This window comes from Rhyacophila brunnea, unplaced genomic scaffold (genome assembly GCF_057557595.1).
Source record: "Rhyacophila brunnea isolate RB1 unplaced genomic scaffold, BYU_Rbru_1.0 scaffold_8, whole genome shotgun sequence".
Lineage (NCBI taxonomy): Eukaryota > Metazoa > Arthropoda > Insecta > Trichoptera > Rhyacophilidae > Rhyacophila > Rhyacophila brunnea.
In genome coordinates this window covers 11,840,562-11,861,912 of record NW_028233350.1, presented here as the reverse complement: position 1 = coordinate 11,861,912, position 21,351 = coordinate 11,840,562, and the positions used below count along the sequence as shown (strand labels likewise).

At 31.9% G+C, this 21,351-nt stretch overlaps 1 protein-coding gene across 4 annotated transcripts in view; it reads right to left on the bottom strand.

Annotated features, from left to right (window-relative positions):
• LOC147063915 (uncharacterized) overlaps positions 1-21,351 on the bottom strand; it is a 208,594-nt gene that overhangs the window by 139,753 nt on the left and 47,490 nt on the right. For all 4 annotated transcript variants that reach the window (XM_085958922.1, XM_085958924.1, XM_085958925.1 and 1 more), the window contains exon 2: positions 4,727-5,058. In XM_085958922.1, coding sequence (XP_085815048.1) covers positions 4,727-5,014 — 288 coding nt within the window. In that variant the 5' untranslated portion in view covers positions 5,015-5,058. The remainder of the gene's footprint in view (positions 1-4,726; positions 5,059-21,351) is intronic.

Here is a 21,351-nt window from a genome sequence, read left to right as displayed (position 1 = left end):
AATTCTAAGAAGAAGAAGAAGATAATAAATATTTAATGGTTACCGTGATAAAAATAAAATAAAAATAATTTTAATTCAAGAATGTACCAAATGCAATGCAATTACTACTATAAGTGCGAATCTATGTAGTCTTCTAATATAATATAGGTACTCCTAATACAATGCAAGAACTATGACAAAAATTGTTCACCTGTCTGTATTGTTACTAATATTTGAAAATAACTAGCCCCGCTGATTGGAAAAAAGGAAAAATCGGAAATTCATATGCATATGAAATAATAATTAATATATTAAACTGTAAATAGATACAATTTTGTGGTTAAGCCAAATTTATGTATCAGAATACGTGTATCAATTTCTATGGACACGGCTGTTTTAAACTTTGAATAAATTATGGTAAGTACTTACAAAAATTTTATTCTGCAAATTTAGTGTGGTACGGCACTGCAGAAAATACCTCCATTACCACACCGAGTGTTGCCAGTTACCGCAAAAGTGGAGAATGCTGTTAAAATTATGCGTGACTATTATTATGGAATATTGTACTGGCAGTAGTGGCACACTGCGCAGACCTCACGGGCTCATAGCACACCTCGCAAAGAGAGCAGATTGCACGGCAAAAGCAGGAAGCTGTTATGCAATAAACGAATAAACCATTGTGCGCGAAAGAATCGACGCGAGCCGACAACAAAATGATAATATTCAGCCTCCATAAAGAGGTGTTTATGAATCGGCCGAAGGCTACAGATTTATTTTATTCAGTACCTAACTATGTAAGTAAGAGTTAGATACAAACATAGTCATTATTTAGAAGGTACCTATATGAGAAAGTTTTCATGGAACTATGTTGTACCTACTTAGATCTGATTATACTATACAATATTAGTTATATTAAATCTATGGCAATAATTATAACAGTACAAGCAAAGGCTTAATAGAATTTGACGATTTTATTAATTATGGTGCAATTTCGATTTAAGGTCCATCTCTAGATACATATAAGGCTACACAAATTAATTTAGGATATTTTCGACATTGGACTAAAAATATTGTTGAACTAAAAACAGCGCTTGAAATGGAAAATTTTACTAACTGTAGCGCTCGATAATTTTCCGAAAATACTAAACTAGTTATTTAGTGTTAGATTGTTTGTTATATGGCCTATTTAGCTCTGACAGTCAAATTATTTTTTCCACGAGACATAGCAATAATTTTGGGAATCTTATGAACCGGAACGGCGCTCCGGTTCATTTCAAGTCCTGCGTAAAAATATATGCTGTGGACGTATTATAATAACAAGTTATGGACACCTGCAACATAAAATTTGATAAATGACATGAGACCAGAATTACATACTCAGCAGCCGACCGTTAACCACAAAGGATTTGTCAAAAGCATGTTTTAATTTTGAACAAGAAATGAACATCCTAATTTGAATTGATCCATACCACAGAGCAATACCACAGAACAATATATTCTAATGTATCTTATATACACTCTTTAGATAATTCCGTTCTTGCTATTGTTAATTTTAGTGTAGGTACCTGATAACTATCTGAAAAATCGGAAGCATAAGTTGTTTATCCTCGCTAAAAGTAGAAGTAACCCGCAGTTAATTGGAAAATGCAACAGATGTGTTCAACGAAATTCATTCGGATATCGACATATTTCATGTGGGGTGAATTTAGATGTAGGTACAGTTTTTCATAGTTTCTTAAATATGGTCTGTTTAATTCACTCGATATACTCCTCACTATCACACTGTATTTTTTCCTGAATTATTTACTAAATATCCGTGTTATGAACTAATTATAAGTATATAATGTGTATGTATTAGGTATCAAAATGAATAAATTTAAAAAAAGTTCTGCTTAGAATTTGTGGTTGAGATTTCTCGTCTCGAAAATTCTCGAGAAATAACGTGAAAGCTGATTTGCGTTTCAAATTATACAAGATATTTTTCCAAAATTTTCGAGATTATCATTTGCCGAGAAATCATCAATGGGAATCACAAGAATTTCTTGGATTCTTATCATAGATTCAAAAACAGTATTGCCGACAAAGAGAAAAAAGGTCTTGTTCAACTTGCAAAACACCTGTAAAGTCGTCGGGTTTTTGGCCGAGTGAAAAAAACGAATATTAATTTCGCTTATTCACGACCGATTCTTTTTGTCGGAAGGTATAAAAAAAGATCTCAGCTTTGAATCTGGATGGACAATTTATTTTTGAACGAAATTCACACAAATTTCCACTTTGATTATTTTTTCTTGAAATTTTGAGAAATCAATAAACCAATCTCGAATTTTCCTGAATCAAATATTCTTAAATAATTTAATTATTCTTAAATCTCTAGAATTAAAAATCGTCGAGAAATCACAAGCTCTAATATATACCTACTGCTATACAATAAGTATTCCAACCACTGTCAGGCACATTTTAATTCGTTGGACTCTTAATGAATTTTGTCTTTTTTTTTATTTAATAAATATATTTACTAGTATTTCTTATACAAGAGGTTAATGGAAATGCTTCTTCTCTGACATTAAAACGGGGTTGAAACTCAGCATCAAGCAAATTCCTTTATTCTAGACACATTTCGTCAATCATTCTTAAAGCTCACATGTGTGTTTATATGCCATCAAGTCACTAAAGTCACGGTCTTCCAGCACTTCCAGCGCATTTTTCATCCATCCATACGTGTCACGTTGACTTTGAGTTTTGATAAATTATTTGTCGACGTAAAACTCATCAAAGAGCTTATTAAGTTCATAATATTAAAGTGACATCAATGCTTGCGGATTATGCCAAAGATATTTTACAAGAATCCGCTCATTAAACATCTGTCGTTTCTAAGAACCACTGAGAGTTAATTAATGCCCACGTCTCTGATCTGTAGGATGATACTGGTGTTAAAAGTATTTTATAAAGGCGGGATTTTTAATTTTTTGATAGTATAATGATTTAGAGTGCCTATGAATACCATTATAGCATCTGTTAACTCTTACAATAATAATTTTAATTTCGTCGTTTAGTGAAGGACTAACAAATATAAATTACCACATTGTAATAAAGGTTCGGGTAGGTAAGAAGAAACAGCACGAGGGTTGTCGAGTGAGACAAACGGATACGATACGATAAATCCCGCCTACGTTTAGCAAATGGGATTACATGGTATCCGTACATCTTACTCTCTGTTATAATATAACTACAATCTTCAAAATAATAAACTTATTATATTAATTACCTAACACTGATGCGCTAAGATATCGCGGAAAGACACATTTTAAAATTTTCATTGTTGTTGAGATTACACAGATTTTTATCACCCGAATTTGGCTCAAACAAAATGACAACTTCCGAGTTTGACACCAACATGAAATTTAATAGTGGCGCGAAATTTCAAATTAATTTGACATACACTTTTATTAGGGGAAAATCATTGTTTATAGTGTTGTCAGTCATTATTCGCAATATAGGTAGGTACTTAGCCTGCAATTTGTTATGGTTAGACTGTTACATCATCGCCGATTTATTGTTCTCAGAATCTTTTGTCTTTGTGTAGGTATATTATGTTTTTAATAAGGATGCTATGTCTATTGTGCGCGCTAATTTTCCTTGTTTCGTTGCCAAATTAGATATTTACAAGATTATTTAAGATTTTAAAACTATCATCAAATACCATATCTTATTTATGTAGTTAAGATAACACGTATAATGCTAATATTATATTTGTGTGTAATGTGGTAATTAAAAATGTAGGTAAACGCTTGTAAAAGAAAAGTAAACAATAAATAATTAGGTATAAGATCGAGACGTAACGATGGATTAAGGAAAATGGCGTGGTTTGTGTTTGGCCTATTCCCCGATGCTGGAGTGTATCAGGGTGAATTAAAGAAACGTATCTATTTAAATGGTACTCGTTAAATATGTTTTTATGTAATGGAATGGCATTGTTTATTTTATAAAATGTGTAATCATCAGAATAGATAAATCCACTGCTGGATAAAAGCCTCTCTAGGCTTTGCGGTGCAATATGTTTCCGCAGAACTTAACTGTATCGACAATCCAGTGGCATTTACGTCTTACTTTCTAACGTTATCTACCTCTTGGGTATCTTATCTTACTAGATTATTCGAGTTATCGATTATCTTTTACTTAAACCGTGTCCTATCCAATTCCATATTATGGTTTTTAGCAAACAAAATTTATAAAATCATTCTGACGCAATGAGTATACAAATTAAGTTCTTTGTTGTTTAATTTAAACCATCACGGATAGGATTGACTTAATTATTTACATAAAATACTTATAGACCAATTTGAAAATATAATTTTGTGGTATTGAAATTTTAAATGTTTGTGTTTTCCCTTTTCTTATTATCTCTCTTTTCCTGTTCTATCTTAGAACACTCATATTATGTATAAATTTCAATAATTTTTAACACATATAATATAATATATAATATACACTTTTAAAAAATGTTACTTTTGTGTCTATAATTATTCAATATTATTCTTCCTCAATTTTCTTGTGTAATTTATATATTATACTTAGTTCTTCTTACTTTCTATCTTGTTCGGCTTAACTATAATATTATAATTTATATATGGAAATTGTGCTGGTTGCAATAACTTTTCACTATTCTATTTTTAAACTTATATTTGTAATCAAAATGTAACTATTTGTTTCCTTAATAAATAAAATTTAAAAAATAATTATAACTCACCCTCAATCCTTGCGCATGCGCTTCTGATGCAGGTTCAACCCTTGAAACAAAGAAACCGGTTCCGTATTCACGACCGCCTCTTATGCTGAATCCAAACGGCGCTCTGGGGCGGCCTCCAGCAGATCCTCTGGAGAGCCTGACCCTCCTGACGGTGGCTCCGACTCCTGAGCGTGACGCTGACGCAACCACAGAGGCTGACGCCGAGGTCGTGTCGGAGGTAGTCGAGCCTGTCGACGCAGTGAACGAACTCCCGTACTCGGGCTGATGCTGGTGATTTGACTGCAACATGACTGCTTGGTGGCGGTTCAGCGATCAGAATGTGAGAAATCCATCTATGAGAGAAAGAAATTAATTAATTTTTATAATTATTTTCACACTTGAGGTTTGTGTGTACCTACCTAATTTCTGTCTGAAAACTGTCGTGGGCTCTTTCTCCTATTTCCCAATATGAAAGCGATGTATTGTTTAAAATTGTATATAACTTCTAGTGCGTTAATAATATATTTTATTAAAAATCTAAAAAAAAATGATCCAAATATAGGGCTTAATGTTCATAAAAAATAAATTGTTAGTAATAATAATACTATCGACCGAAGGTACTTGATGGAATTTGAATTTAAATTCTAATTGATTTAAGTTTGGCTTTTAGTTTTAGTTTACCTTTTGGTGAGTGCACATAATGTCTGAAGATGCCGAAAGGCGAAAACCGGGTCGCAAAAAATGACTCAAATGGAATAGTACGAAACTCAGATCCATTAGAATTAAAAATGTTAGTGTTGCACTTTTGCTAACCGATTCCCCGTTTAAAGACAGATTCATAAAAACGTTATAAAAATTATAATTTCAAACATTTCTAACTAAAGAACAGTCGATTTGTATGACCAAGGTCTTATAATAACGTAAATCAAGATTAATGTACATTTTAAAACAATGATAAACCCACAGTAAATAATCCACAGTCATAAATGCGGGTTTTTTATTTGTTGTATATGTATATGTGTCGATTAATTATTATATTCAGTTGTGATTTATATTAGATAAATTCAGAATTAACTGTACTCAAATGTCCCACTTATGATTTTTATATTTCCAATTATTATAATATACGTTACTATATCATAATATTCTGTAGTTACTTGATCTTTTGTACTTAAGTAAGTGAAAGTATCCACCAGTCAATGATTATTATAATTTATATTAAGTTCAAATTAATATCAAATCTCAATGGCAGTTTTAATTCGATTCTGCGGGTTGATGGTTTTCGTCAATATTTCTTCGTAAAAATTACGTGTAACCGTTTGGACCATCGATATAATGTACAACACACCATTTGGCATTTAAAACCATTTTTTTTCTTAAACCAGTGATATTTATGTAAACAAACTGTCGTTCAACCTCCATAGCGGCAAACCGGCAAAACAACAAAAACTAAACAACAATTTTAATCGAAAAAATACCGTTTTTTAATAAATTTCTCGGTCCGTATAGGAAAAATGTTTGTAATTGACAGCGCGAGAGGCTGGCTGGAAGGTACGCCGTCGTGGCTATGTAGCTCGGAGCAGCCTCATTTTGTTTATCGCCATCTCAGGAGTCGAAGTGATATAACTGGTTGCACGGAATACTATCCTTGACGGTCACATTACAGAGGACGATACAATTTAATCTACGGCGACCGAGAGGCGACATAGGGATAAATAAAAAGGATTTCGGTTTTTAATGAAATAAAAAATACATTAAAACTGTTTAAAAATATATCCGACAGACTCAAGAAGACTCACCTATCATCGTTTTAACCGAGTCACTGCGGAGCGTTTAAATAACGTGCTATTTATATTTTAATGGCCCCCTAATCAGGACACAACAGCTGTAGCGTTTGCGCTGTAAGGATTAATGATGAAAATATTAAAAATAATAAATTGAAAGATTTAGCCAAACACACATTTAATAACAGGTTTTTTTTAAAATGTAAGGTCATCTTTGAATTAAAAAAAATAATAATTACATCTTTCATATTCTATTAATAGCAGTAGTGTAGGTAGTGCCAAATAAAATAATGTCAGATCACTGTTTTTTTTTTTAAATCCTGGTTACACCGTCCCCCGTTTTCAGAAATCATGTCTTTTTATTATTTTAATAGTTAGGTACCGAAAATTTAGTAACACAATGAGAACGATGAAGAAAAAATATAAAAATAATATTCTAATTGCAGTGATTAGAAATATTTTTTTTAATTTTAAACTATTACTAAGGTTAATTAAATTTAACGTTGTTCGCTATTTAAAATACTGAGCGCACTTTGGCCCACTATTATATAACTGATTGGTATATGCCCCTAGTAACACTGCAATCGGGCAATACATTACCTTGAACCGAATATTGAATGCATTGAGATTTTATATTATGGGAGATACCTAGATATTTTTTTAAAAACCTCAGAAACATATATCAAAAATATTTGGAACATGTGGTACTCAAAATCATATCTTACACTCTCCGGGTGAGTCCTCTAGCCTTTACGTTAACACAATTCATGATAAGTACCTATTTCTAATAACTACGATTTATCTTACTTTTTAAATAAGGTTTTTAATTTAATAAAGTCAAAACTATGTATATTCTAAAAAAATATAACATTCTTAAATCTTGTATGTATTCAGCCTACTGAAAAGAATGTATGATTGCACTCGTATTTCAATGCGCATGGTAGGCAGGTACTGGTTGCTCATACCAGAGGTTCTTGGTTTGATTCTGGGTGAAAATACATTATTTACCTATTCATATAATCTTATAATGCCTGTGACGCCTGAGTGTTAAAAAACATAGAAAGATCCTTGCTGACGGCCGTTCAAAAAAAGACTTTTTTTTCCTTACACCAAATCAGAATAGCTAGTTATTTATAAATTGAAAACGTGTCGTCCACTGTAATACGGTCATAAAAAGTTTGTGCGAGCGACTCGATCTCCGGACATATTCATCACAATAAAAATAAAAATGCCTCAGACCCAGTCTATTGCTCCCGGAAGGCTAAAATGCTTCTGATCTTGGTTCGGAGTACGCGTCTCGCTGAACCAGAAGCCGCTTCAAAAATTGATTTAATTATCCTCCGCGTCGGGTCGCTGGGGCAACTACTCATTGAATGGAGGAAAAACTAATTATGCAGATACGCCTTGCGAAATGTACCTTCCGATTATTGACTTGTCTATTTTGTATTCAGAGACGTGATTTGGTATTGCATCTCATCTGCATAATAAGGCATAGAACGGGAAAAGTTATAGACGTCTAATGGTGATAGAAAACGTCGCTACGAGATTAGTAATGCCTTTCCGCTATTATAGTTCTGGTGGTATAAAAATTAGGTGCACCAATATAGGTTTAAACATATTTTATTGTTATTATATCATAATTGCACATTAATGATAATATTGAAACGAAGTATGCGCATACATATACTGCGCAGTTATTTCAATTTTGAAATATAATACATTATTACAGTAAGGGTTTACAGACCCACAAACTTATCTGTAGAATAGCCAAAAATGGAACTACGAACGACCATAGGATGCCATTTTGAAAATTTCATTCGAATGTCAGATTTTGTCCAGTTACGAGTCTTGGTTGGGTAGTTTTCGAGAGTGGCTCCCCCATACCATTCTTCAGGTAAGTTTGTAGGTCTGTAGGTGAAAATAGTTTTGGTGTGAACAGCTTAATTCAAAAAAATCAATATATACTGAAAATTAATAGAGCAACAATATTGAATAATGAGTATATACATATTTGAGTGTCGATTCAATTGTCAATTATAATTATAAACAAGTAGATGTTTAAGTTGCTGTCGTACGTACTTCGGTGGGCTTTTAAGCTCGTATATAGTTAATACGTCTGAGTTGGTTAATATACGTTTATCATTGTTTAATCCACATAACGGATTAATAAATAGAAATGTACAAGCCATCGCCATGGACCAAAGTTCTGAAGCAGAGTAGTTTATGGACTGACCGCAATAAAGCCAAATTAAAAAAAAAACCGCGTCGACTTTTCCCAAAGATTGAAAGCACATTACATTAACGTGACAAACTAAAATGCACATTATTAACTGCTATTAATTGACAATAGCATTTTTTTAACACTGTTTTAAGTTTAAGTTATTCTCAGATTTTTCCACACTCGAGATATTTAGCCTGTTATACCACAGTCAGTATAGGGTAAACAACTTTCCATTAATATTGTATTCCCTGGGTTTATCCTATTAAAGATAAATAATAATAACTACTTCTAATTTACTCCTTTATAGACACAGTATTATGTCATGATTCATCTCTAAAATGACCGATAGAACTGCAACTTATTTATTGAATTTTAATAGTAGGATGCTAATAAATCGTGCCTACTACCACCACAGCTTTTATGGAGATATATGAATGAAAAAATAATCGCTTGAATGAAGAGAAAAACGTAAGTATGGAAAAATTAATTACCCGCTTTAGAGCTTTAAAAGCTCTCTAATTAGTAGTAAGCAATCTTGAGAATTTATTTATTAAATAATAAATTAATACTTAACAAAAAAATTAGTTATTATTCACTGTTAAATATACGATTTAAGACATTTATATTCTGATTAATGAAAATACATAATTATTTGTCTTGGCATTGCAAATGGTAAGAGCTCTCATCCGGACATGCTACCTACTATTCAGGCTTATAATTAAGATCTATGGCAGTTCGGTTCTGCGAGTAATCTCGTCATCTATATATATAAAAGAAAGTCGGGTTAGTTACACCATTTACAACTCGAGAGCGGCTGGACCGATTTTTACGATCTTTGCATTGTTGGATTTGTCTCAGCCCCGAATATCAGAATAACTATTAAAACATCGGAAAAATTCACGGGAAAAAAATATGAAGAAAATTAATTTTCTCATACATTTTGACATTTTGAACAATGAACGCGCAATCGAAAATAAAAGAAAATCACAAAAAAATTAAATCCATATACAACGATACATGACAGAAATAATAAACAAGAAACAAACAAACAAATGAAAGGCGTTGTGTGCATTATCTATCCTTTGACAGTTGATTCAGTTCAGCCTCAGATAATCCCGAAAGACTTTGTTGTATACTCCGGCGAATTTTGGAGGAAGTTGTCCTGCCTGAATCTTTTTTTACTTCTTCGACAGCGTCCAAAAATAAAGCCAAGGATAAAATTACATGATCTCATTGCTGGTATTGCTCATTATTTACCTACCAATTTCAAAAACCATCATTCAAACTTCATTCGACAATCGATCTACGTGAATAATCGAGCCGATTACCAGCTAGGTGCGCAAATAGCTATTTCGATCGTGATTTTCAAACGGTAAGTTGCCTTCGAAGATGTTCACTTTGTGAGGTTATCAAATTTGTGATTGTGTGTGCATCGATAACTGCTTCATTATGTAATTTTGAATTATGTGATTAATTTTCCAGTGTTTATCATTTGGTGATTCGTCAAAATGCTGACAACTATTTGCTGCGATTTCGTCGATTGCTTAAAATCGAGACGGAGCGCCTCACTTTCATTCGGTTGAACCAAGCCAAACTGCGATCGGATGAGTATATTCATTTACCCGATGCAATCAGCACCGTAGGAGATGCAGCTAATGTTGGTCGATTGACTATTCTATCGGCGATGTACATTGGCAGCCCACGTCATATGCATGAATATGCGCAAGATGCAATGACATATGTTCGTCATTACGGTCGTCCAGATCTATTCATCACCTTTACATGAAATACGAAATGAATAGAAATTGTTCAACTGCTACTCCCCGGACAAACATAAAGTGATCAGCACGACATCGCCGCACGTGTGTTTAAACAAAAAATCCTGTCGCTGAAGAACTACATTGTTAATCATCGCGTCTTTGGGGATACTCTATGCTGGATGTATTCGATTGAATGACAAAAACGAAGCTTGCCGCATGCACACATTCTTATTTGGTGAGTCGAAAGAATTCGACCAGACCAAAAAGATGACATCATATGTGCCGAGATTCCTGATCCCGAAACCGATCCAGACCTGCATGATGTTGTAATTACTTACATGATTCATGGACAGTGTGGCGCCATCAATCCCCAATCACCGTGCATGGTCGACGACAAGTGTTCCAAGCGTTATCCATGAAGTTTAACGGCGGAGACTATCACTGCCAATGATGGTTATCCACTGTATCGGCGTCGATCACCCAATGATAACGGTAGAACCATCACAACGAAAATGAAGTGAAACGATATCGTGGTCGACAACACTTGGATTGTTCCGTATTCGCCACTTTTTTCCAAAACATTCAAGGCGCATTGCAACGTGGAGTTTTGCAATTCAGTGAAGTCCATCAAATACATCTGCAATATGTCACCAAAGGCAGCGATATTGTAGTTTTTGGCGTTCAAACTCCCAATACCAACGATGAAATCACGCACTATCAAGTTGGTCGATATGTGAGCTGCAATGAAGCAATTTGGCGTATTCTCTCATTCCCCATTCATGAACGTCATCCCACTGCTGTACATTTGGCGGTGCATCTGGAGAATGGTCAACAAGTTTATTTCAATTCAATTTTTGAAATTTCGTCTCAGCGAAGGACGACCTCATCAACAAAGTGTTCCCGAACGTCATTGCTAACCACAAAAATCACAATTGGTTGAGTGAACGAGCAATTTTTGCGGCAAAGAACAAAGATGTGGATCACTTAAACTCCACAATTCAAAATCAAATCGTTGGTCCAATGCGTTCCTATAAATCTATCGACTGTATAATAAACGAAGAAGAATCAACCAACTATCCAACTGAATTTTTAAACTTATTGGATCTGCCTGGCTTGCCACCGCACAATTTACAACTGAAGATTAACTTGGTAGTTATCATGCTTCTAAATCTGAACCAACCAAAAATATGTAATCTATTTCATTTTGATTTGATTTTTGCACATTTATTGAACTTAATTCATTTTGAGTATTTCAGCTAATAAGTTAACACAAGATTATTTATTCTGAGGCGGTACGGAGTTCGCCGGGTCAGCTAGTATATATATATATATAAATATACCACCTCCGTCAATGCTAATTTGTCTCTGAGACGATATATCTAAAGACCCTCTTTGCAACTATAGATGGATTAAAACTTTACAAATGTGACATAAATAATTACCATCTTTGTTCTTTAAAACTTAAAGTTATCTAGGTATATATATACAGCAGCTACAAGCATTTATATGACTAAAAAGATATTACATTTAAATTATGTACGTTGTCACAAGTAGATAAAAAATATTATGCAAAAAAGGTAAGCATTGAGTTATGTCACTATTCCACTTTTTATACACGTAAATCAATTATAATACGATTTTCAAGAGTTTCTAGATTATCTACAGATGTACGAGTGATTATCCATAGCATTATCTGACAGACTGAAGTGCCAAGATAAGGTTTAAGCTTATATCACTGAATAAAATTACTATCTGACAGCATGATTTAAATCAGACAACGGGAAACAATCTAATTGTTACAGATGTTTAAAAATGTTCACGGAATATTTAGAATTCACTTTCTCGACACGTTTCATAAATAATTTCATTTGATTGATTATTTTTAACGCCACATTTTTTTAAAGAATGCAAAATGTATTATAATTATGTATAATAATTATTTCATTAATTTCATACTACTTCTTCGTTAGTGAGACTACAGACCAAATGAAGCCACATCCATGATACTAGGTCTGCAATGTGTCATTATATCCCCATATTATCTCTCAACCAAATTAATAATCACAATTAGGGACATCATAAAACTGTAAGATTCTGTATTCAGCCATTTGTTTGCACCAATAGCGTTTAATAATACGAATTTGAATGTCTCCTTCAGAATTTACAATAATTTGAGCCAATCTAATAATTGACATAAATGGATTTTTCTTTTTATCAATTATTGACAAATAATCTGAAATTGTGATATAACTTAGCTTTACATATGCGTTCAATTATGCGTGCAATAAGAAATTCAGTCATAATGGAACCTTTTCAAAAAAAAACTTAATATTATTCATTTTTCTTCTATTATTATCACTAGAACAGGGCTCGAAATGGACCGGAGCACACCGGAGTGCCCTCCCGGTTCGTGAAATCGGTAAAATTACAGCGACGTATCTTCGAAAAAATAGCTCGACCATCTAAGCTAGATAGGCCATATAGCGAAAAAATCTAACACACTTATTTTTATAAAATACAGATAAAATTTGATAACTGTGTTAACTACAGAAAATTTTGAGCGCTCCGGTTCGTAAATTTTTCCATTTAAAGCGCTGCACTAGATCATGCCTTGTGGCACAATCAGTGTAGTGAAACAGTATTATAATTATTACGAAAACAATTAACATATTCTATAAAGACTTTTATCCAATATATGACACAATAACTATTGTAATATCGGATAAGTGTAAGGAATCAATTAAATCGATATTAGAGGTATTTTTGAATCAGAAGATATCTATTACATCAATTTAATGCATTGATAGTAGTTATTTGTGGTATAAGAAATATATTTTTTATCTATGGGAGACCCCACTTAATGCTTGGAGTAGGGCCCGTGAATGGCTAAATCCACCACCGAACACAATCGATTTAGTATATTGTGCCTATCGACTTATTTGTAGGTTTCGGTAGGGTGTTTTATGTTTTGATTCGAATCAAACGGCCATGTGACTTATAATGCAGAAATACCAATAAATCTTTCACAGGCAATTTAAGTGGTCATCGTCTGCGCTGGAGTAATTTATAATGGGGAGAGTAAATAATAATTTATCCTATTTCGCAAAGGCCGCCTGAAGACAGGTTTAGCCCGTTGCAGAAATTCTTCGAACGCGATTCGACTCGGAATGCCAACTCGACTTGTCTGAAAGAATCTCACCAGATAGGGTCGGTTGCTCCAAGGCTGCGTTGACTTGGTAGATAGTCTACTCTTGATGACTGGTGTTATTTTTGTCTTCAGTCGAAACGCTGTCTTGCAGCGTGTAAAATCATAAGTTTGAAATAGTAAAACCATTGTATTATAATTCTATATTATAATACTGCCTGAGTTAAGTCTATAATTATTTATGCTTTTACGATTATCAAAACAAAAAAGGAATTATTTGCCATTGCTAAAGTACTGAATAAATAATGATTTAATTAGTTCAATTAATCTTAAACTTATTAAGAGTATCCGGTTTTTACAGACTTTATATAATACTACGAGTATGTTGTGTAGATTAGCTATTTAATTTATAGTTTAAAAAAATATATATTTGCTAATGTAAACATATAAAGTATGAGGATTTGACTCAATCTATTATGACGTACCCAGTACAAATAACCTATACGTTTTTCTGTGTACGTATTAGTTATATATTTTTTAGAATTTTTGTAACTCATATTTTGTTGAATAATGAAATTAGCAGTATATTTTTTGTCAATAAATTAAGTAAGTAATATTTATTTTGGCAACATAATTTTGTACATATATTTTTAGAAACTTAACACTTGTAAAATACAAGTTGAATGATATTATCATAACTGAACGCAACAATAGAGCTTTTTTTTTTAAATCCACAGTAATTAATAATGAGGAATTTTATAAAAATTATCACTTAAGGATATTTTTTTACTGCACAAATATTGTAAACAGTATGTATGTATTACTTGTTTAAATGACGAAAATTAAGTATTTAGACTTTTATGAAGAATTGTGATGTATATGGTAATGGAGAAAATAGCAAAACACCTTTTGTGGTTGAGTATCAAAATGCTGTGAATTAGCATCAGTTTTGAATCAAATTTAGTGGGTACCTACCGAAAATTGTAAAATTTGTCTGGTTTTCATCAGTAAATTTCATAGAAGTTTATTTCTGCTCTACTTGTCTAAATAATAACACGTATTTCAAAATATTTTATCATATACATCAGATTATTAGAATTACCATGACAACTATGTTTTCATATAAATTGGCTATTAAGTCTTGGATTAGGTATATGATTCACTCAATGAAAACAATTTCATGACGATACTATCACACAAATATATATTAATCCACTGAGAGGGAAAATTACCTTCCTAAGTATTATTTATTATTAAATCTTTCCGTTGTAGTAATAATATGTGTTCAATAACGTCCCTAGACAAAGTGCTGTCTTTAAGCGCCGGCTAGATGCTCATGCTTTACCAGAAGATTACCTGCGTAAACCGTTTTGTATCGGGAAGCCCGTGTGTATGGATGGGAAAACTGTAGCTCGCGGAAACCGAAAAGCGCTGTAAAATTATTCCGTATATTTCGCATAAACTACCGCACAGGCAAGACTGCGATTCACTTTCATTTAATTATATGCAAATTTGTTAGGTATATACCTACCTATTTTATTAACTATTTATCTTCGGTTAAACAGACAAATGCAACAAAAATCTTTTAAAAAAATTACATAGGGATACATCTACTGTGGATTAGAGCATTTCCGTAAAATATACATTCAAATAGCTGCTCTGGTAGACTTGGCGACCCATTGTGAATATTTTGGCTATGCGATAAATTGCTATTGGACACACAGTATAAGTAACATAATTTGTATGTTTCTATTATTCTTTAAACAAAAATGTTGGCACTTTCAAACGAAATGATAGCATCGTTTCCTTCATGGAGAACCGTCAATGCTCTTAAAATATGTAATATTCGTATTCATTTTTTCATTTCCCGCCAATCAACGTATGGTCTATCTACCCCAACACTCACCGTATGTGTTGCTAATACGTAGATAGGTACATGAAAAAACATACTATAAATATTCACCAAAATTAATATAGGTATACGATATTACTAGTATAAACAGATACTTCATCGATAATTTTACATTTGGAATTCATGTGGTCGCTTTAGAAAAGAGTCAATTTTAAAATACTGAATAAACTTCTTAACCACAGTTCCCTTCTACATAATTGGGATTATGTCACAACAAAATACACTTAAATACATACTACACACCTGTTTCGTGTTGATAAGTCGATTTAAATCGATTTTTATTGTCCGTAACTGGTAATCATAAACCCAATCTAAATGAACACCAAACCACATTGGGTGGTTAGTTGTTAGTTACAAAATCAAGACAAACGATATTAAAGTTGATGATTTAATAGACATGTACAATAAAGCAAAATAAAATCAAATACTCAAATAAACATAATGACAATATTGTGTAATTTAACAAGTCTATTTACTATTTACAATCTGGACAACTTATAAACTATATTATAATACTACATTGTTAGAACAACTTTAGTGAGTTTCGTCTGGATTCTTCTTTTTGTGCGATTTAACTGCGAATTCAACCTCACGTTTTGATTTTTACGATATCATTTAATGTGGATTTAATATCTATAATCTATAAACATTGACAAAACTATTAAACTCAGGCCAAAAGGTGTTTGTATCTGCAGTTGAAATGGTTATGTCATAAAAACAATAATAATTAAAGCTAAGCTAGCTACGCATCAGCTATAATGACAAAACGATCAACTCGTGACCGAAGCATCCATCACGTCTAAGTGAGTCCAATTCCGCTGGTGATTGTCTAACATTCATTGTTACTGGAAAGACAAGACACCGGAAATACCATCAACGGCAGGTGGATATGGCTGTTTATTGGAGACAAAAGACATAATTATTGACGATTATTATCAGTGAATGTTTTTGCAACACCAAAGTCCCGGTATTCATTTTTTATTGTGTATTTAAGATATTTGCAGATTGGAAAAAACGTCCTGAGTATATAATTATTATGCTCGTATCCTTTTAGGATGTAGATACTATTATTTGCTGATGTGAGTCAGGAATATTCTTCAAAAATTTTTGAGATTAGTTATGAAATATCTAGAGATATATTGCACCAAAGATAAACGTATTTAGAAAATTTATACTATCGACTTGACGGAGTTTGAATTTAAATTCTAATCGATGTATGTTTTCTAGGTAGGTACTATCCATTTTTACTGACATAGAAAATTACAATAATTAAATCAATTAGAGTGTAAACATATTTGCTGATTCTGTGTAATCTGCAAACATTATATGTGTAATTTGACGTTTGACTCGTATTTTCCATTTTTATACATCTTTACATTTTACATCTAAATTTATTGTAAATTTATTCAAATATGAATTTTAATAGCAAGTAAATGGTATAAAACCCTGGTAAAGAAAATTCTCGCTAATTCTCAATTTCGAGAACATTCTCGATTAAATAAAATTTAAACAATGACATACTATATATAAATTTGATACACCATATGTTTTATTTATATTGGGTATATCTTTGTGTGAGTATAAGAAGAGATATGGTAGTGTAGTGGTATAATATTCGCATCTAAATTCGCAGGTGGCGGGTTCAAACCCTGCATTTAGCAAATTCGCGTGCTATTTTTCAGTATGTGTTTGGATCCACACCATGTAAGTCAATGGATATCAAAAAAAAGAAACCTCATCAGGATTCTCACTACGTTGTAGTCAATGGAGAGAGTATGTACATAACAAAGATCTATTTTTGAATTTATATAATAGGTAGAGTATACGTTTTATAACTTTGCACTTTTTACTACATGATTACCTCGTATAAAATTGAATCAAATGATATTAACTTGTATATAAAATATAGTAATAACCAAATAAATAGATAATAATATATGTGAAAAATAAAGTATTTTTAGAATATATTACATCATTTTCAACCTAGAGCCAAAGTGCAAAGTTATGAAGCATATACTCGACTAGCGATAGCCTGCGACTTAATCTGCATCAAATACGGACAAATGAACAGAATAGCAAATAGACTGATTTAATTTTAATTATTCTAATCAATGAAATAGACAACGGTTGGATCAAGGCATGCACCTCGCTACCTTCACCTGACATCACTACCGCGCCTTACGCACTGCATCACGAGAGCCGCTCTACGAGAAACTCTACTATAGTGGTAGGTAAATAGGAAGGTAGGTAGAAGGTTTCAGATTGTTCAAATAAATAACTTTTTTGCAATGATGCTAAAAAAATTAAAGACAAGAAAAATGACGAAACCTCATTAAGTTACCAACAGTATAGTTTATCAGCTGTAAAAGTTTTATTAATAATACGTAAACGAAACATCCTTCGATTATTTAATTTTAGGTGAATATTAACGTTTAAACTGTCACTTATCAAATCATAGTTGGGTATATATGTAATTAAATGTTTTATTTTTTATTTCATAACTGGCTGACAAACGGCAGTATGATTTATGATTAATGATCATCTCACCATTACAATTTCCTACTTCCAATTGGATACATCTTCAAAGCTACTTTCAATGGGAGGAAATGGAATGTATTTAATTGTAAATTCTGATCGCTGAGCGAATGATCGAGTAATATTATCTACGTAAAACTAATGGACCAAATTTACAATATCACAATAATTATAACAATTACGTAACAAACATAAATGTTTATGTAGATTATTATATTGAATAGGCATCATAATATGCTATTACACTATAATAGTTTAATAATTAATGCGTTTGTTACTAATTGATAAATAATGATAGATTTTGGATGGTCGTTGGTTACATAAGTTGTTAACAACCGAATAATTTCATTTGAAGATTACATTATTGAATATGTTTTAATTATAACTATAACCTAGTTAATTTTCGGATCGATATAATGGTTACCCAACAATTTTCTTCACTCAATTGCGAAACAAATCAAGCCTTAGCTGGAAAAATGAACCTGGATTGGATGCTTGAATATTTTTAACCCAGACTATTTTTTCTTCAAGCCTCACATTTCTAATTTTCTTCATCCAATTTTGTCTCTAGCAGCCTCGGATCAGTCCAGCGGAACTGTGGCCTTCTCATCGTTTATTTTCAGTCTGGGGTGAGTATTATTTTAGGAACTATGTCTGTATGTGTATGGCATACGGTGAACGGTTACGTTATGTAAATTGTACGTATTACATTCCATTGTATCATAGTAATATTTGAGCTGCCTTAACGGAAAGAGATGATCGTATAATATTCAGATTTTTAAAAAAAAACGCGTTGTACGTAGAGCACTGTAGATAGTAATGTTTCAATTTTATTACATTAATTTGATATTGATTTTGGATTTGGTATCAAATTATTATCAGATATTTTATAGGCACTACTTTCGAGGACCTATGAGTATTTTATATAAATATATTATACGATTTGATTTTATTCCAAATATACTTACATAGCTATTTTCTTTGTATTCCAATGATTTTCATTACGTATTTTAAAGTATTTTATTTAGACATAAATTTGGTTTCAATACAATACGGCCATCAGTTTCTGATATATTATAATTTAATATATTACTGTAAAATGTGATAATATAGTATTTATAATAAATCAATATACATTTTTTAATAAATTAAAAACATGTAGTTATGTAATTTAAAAAAAAATCAAAATCCTAGATAGGCCAATTCAATTTTGTTATTAGATAGCTGTTATAAAAATACTAGGTTCCTGTTTACGACTATTTTCAAGAACAATAATTATTATTTACTACAAAACAATCAATCTTTTTAGAGCTTTTAATCAGAATCTGACAATAAGCTTGTTATGAATTTTCTAAAACTCAACATGGTATAATACCGCGATAAAAAGTCAATTTAAAATTACCATTTGATTTTTTGTAGCAAAAACTTTCATTATCCACTTTTTGCTATTCTAATAAACCGGTGCGTGACTCATCAATTAATTGTTATAAGGATAGATTGGAAAGCTCAAAATAGATTGCAGCAAAAAATCATTTATACAGAATATGCATACTTATAAAAAAAATTAACCGGTCACGGCGTTTGATATTAGCCGCCAAATATTGAGCGAGCTTTTACAACGCCATTTAAAATACCAATAAAGTAATATAATAATATATGAGATGGATATTCTGGTCAGTACTCACCACCGCAAGTTATGAGATTTATAAATGATTAGTAACGCAGTAATACAACGTTGTATCTTGGGTCTTGCAAACGACGTGTTAAGACTGTTAAGTCATCATTCTTTTCACCAGTTTCGCTGTAGGTTTACATAATAATAAAATAATAGAGGCGATGACCAGCATCCGGCGAGATGCATCCTGTGGCCGCAAAGAGCAAACACCCTTCTATGCGGTTTCTTACTCTATGGTTTCCCACGGTTTTCTACAGAGCTACATCACAGTGCCGGCATTAGATGACATAAAATGAGCCCTGCATACACGAGCGGAGTAAGGTACGTATAATATGATTATAATAATATAAGGGCCAACTCAAAAAATGAATACCCTAATCACACATTTAGTTGAGCCGTTGTTTGTTTTAAAATCGCAATCAAAAATATTAATATTATACATTTTCAAAATTTAAAAAAACAATGTGTAATAATACATAATGACGATGTCCTAATCAACCGACATAACTGTTTCTAGCCAACATTAAACTAAGTGTAAACAATAATAATTTTTTTTATTTATATAAGTACTTGATTCGATATTTAATTTATCATTTTATAAATATATTGGCATATGGCAATCTTAAGTAAAAAAAACGTTTTCCTTAGAACTAAAAGTGCGGAAGTCACATTTTTATAATATTTTAGTTAAGTATGCAGATTCAAATGTGCATTCACGTTCTCTTAATGCTGAAAATTTGGGAGTCCTGTATCACATGCTTTTCAAAATACTTACTTCTAAAACGGCGGTAGTCCAATTACTATACTTTAGAGCTAAAAGAGTGGATGTCCAATTTAAGTAATTTTTTCTTTAATCTGAACGCGAGTGAGTATATTAACTAGATTAGATTAACTATGTTTAAACTGTTCTGCTGCAAAATATTGAATAAAATGTGACTTTCAGCTCTAAGCTACAGATTATCTCCAGATCACATAAGATAGAATTATGGTTATTTATTTCAAGAGGCGGAACCGATTGATTTTGAAGTCATATAGGTAGTAAATAATTCTTGTCTCTTGCTATTGTAAACTTTATATCTTTACATGGGAGACTAAGGATCTTATTTTCATTTTTATGATTTGCGGAATAAATATTTGCAAAAATGTACATAAAATCCTTTGCTTCTCAGATATTTTAAAGATGGAGAAATTATGTCAGGCATTAATTTGTGAAAGATACTTATTAACTTAAATTTCACAACTTTAAGGCTCCTGTCAGTTATACATCCTCAATCAAGTACCGTCTGCAATTATGATATAATTCACGTTTCACTACAAAGAAGTCGTGATTACATAATATTACTAATTAATAATATAGCTAACTTAATTAAAATATTAACTCACATAGTCCAAAGAAAACCATATATATAAGAGTATATAACCATATATAAATAACTTTTAAACAAAAAGTGCCAGAATTTTAATAGATCATGTGCCTCTTCGAAATAAAATGTAATAATTGTGTATAATTACTTTAAATAAATGTTAGTTATACAAACGTGTTCACCATGTTCTTGTCAATACTTTGTTTTTAACAGATGATAAAATAGGGAATGGGACGACTGGCCTCCGGAC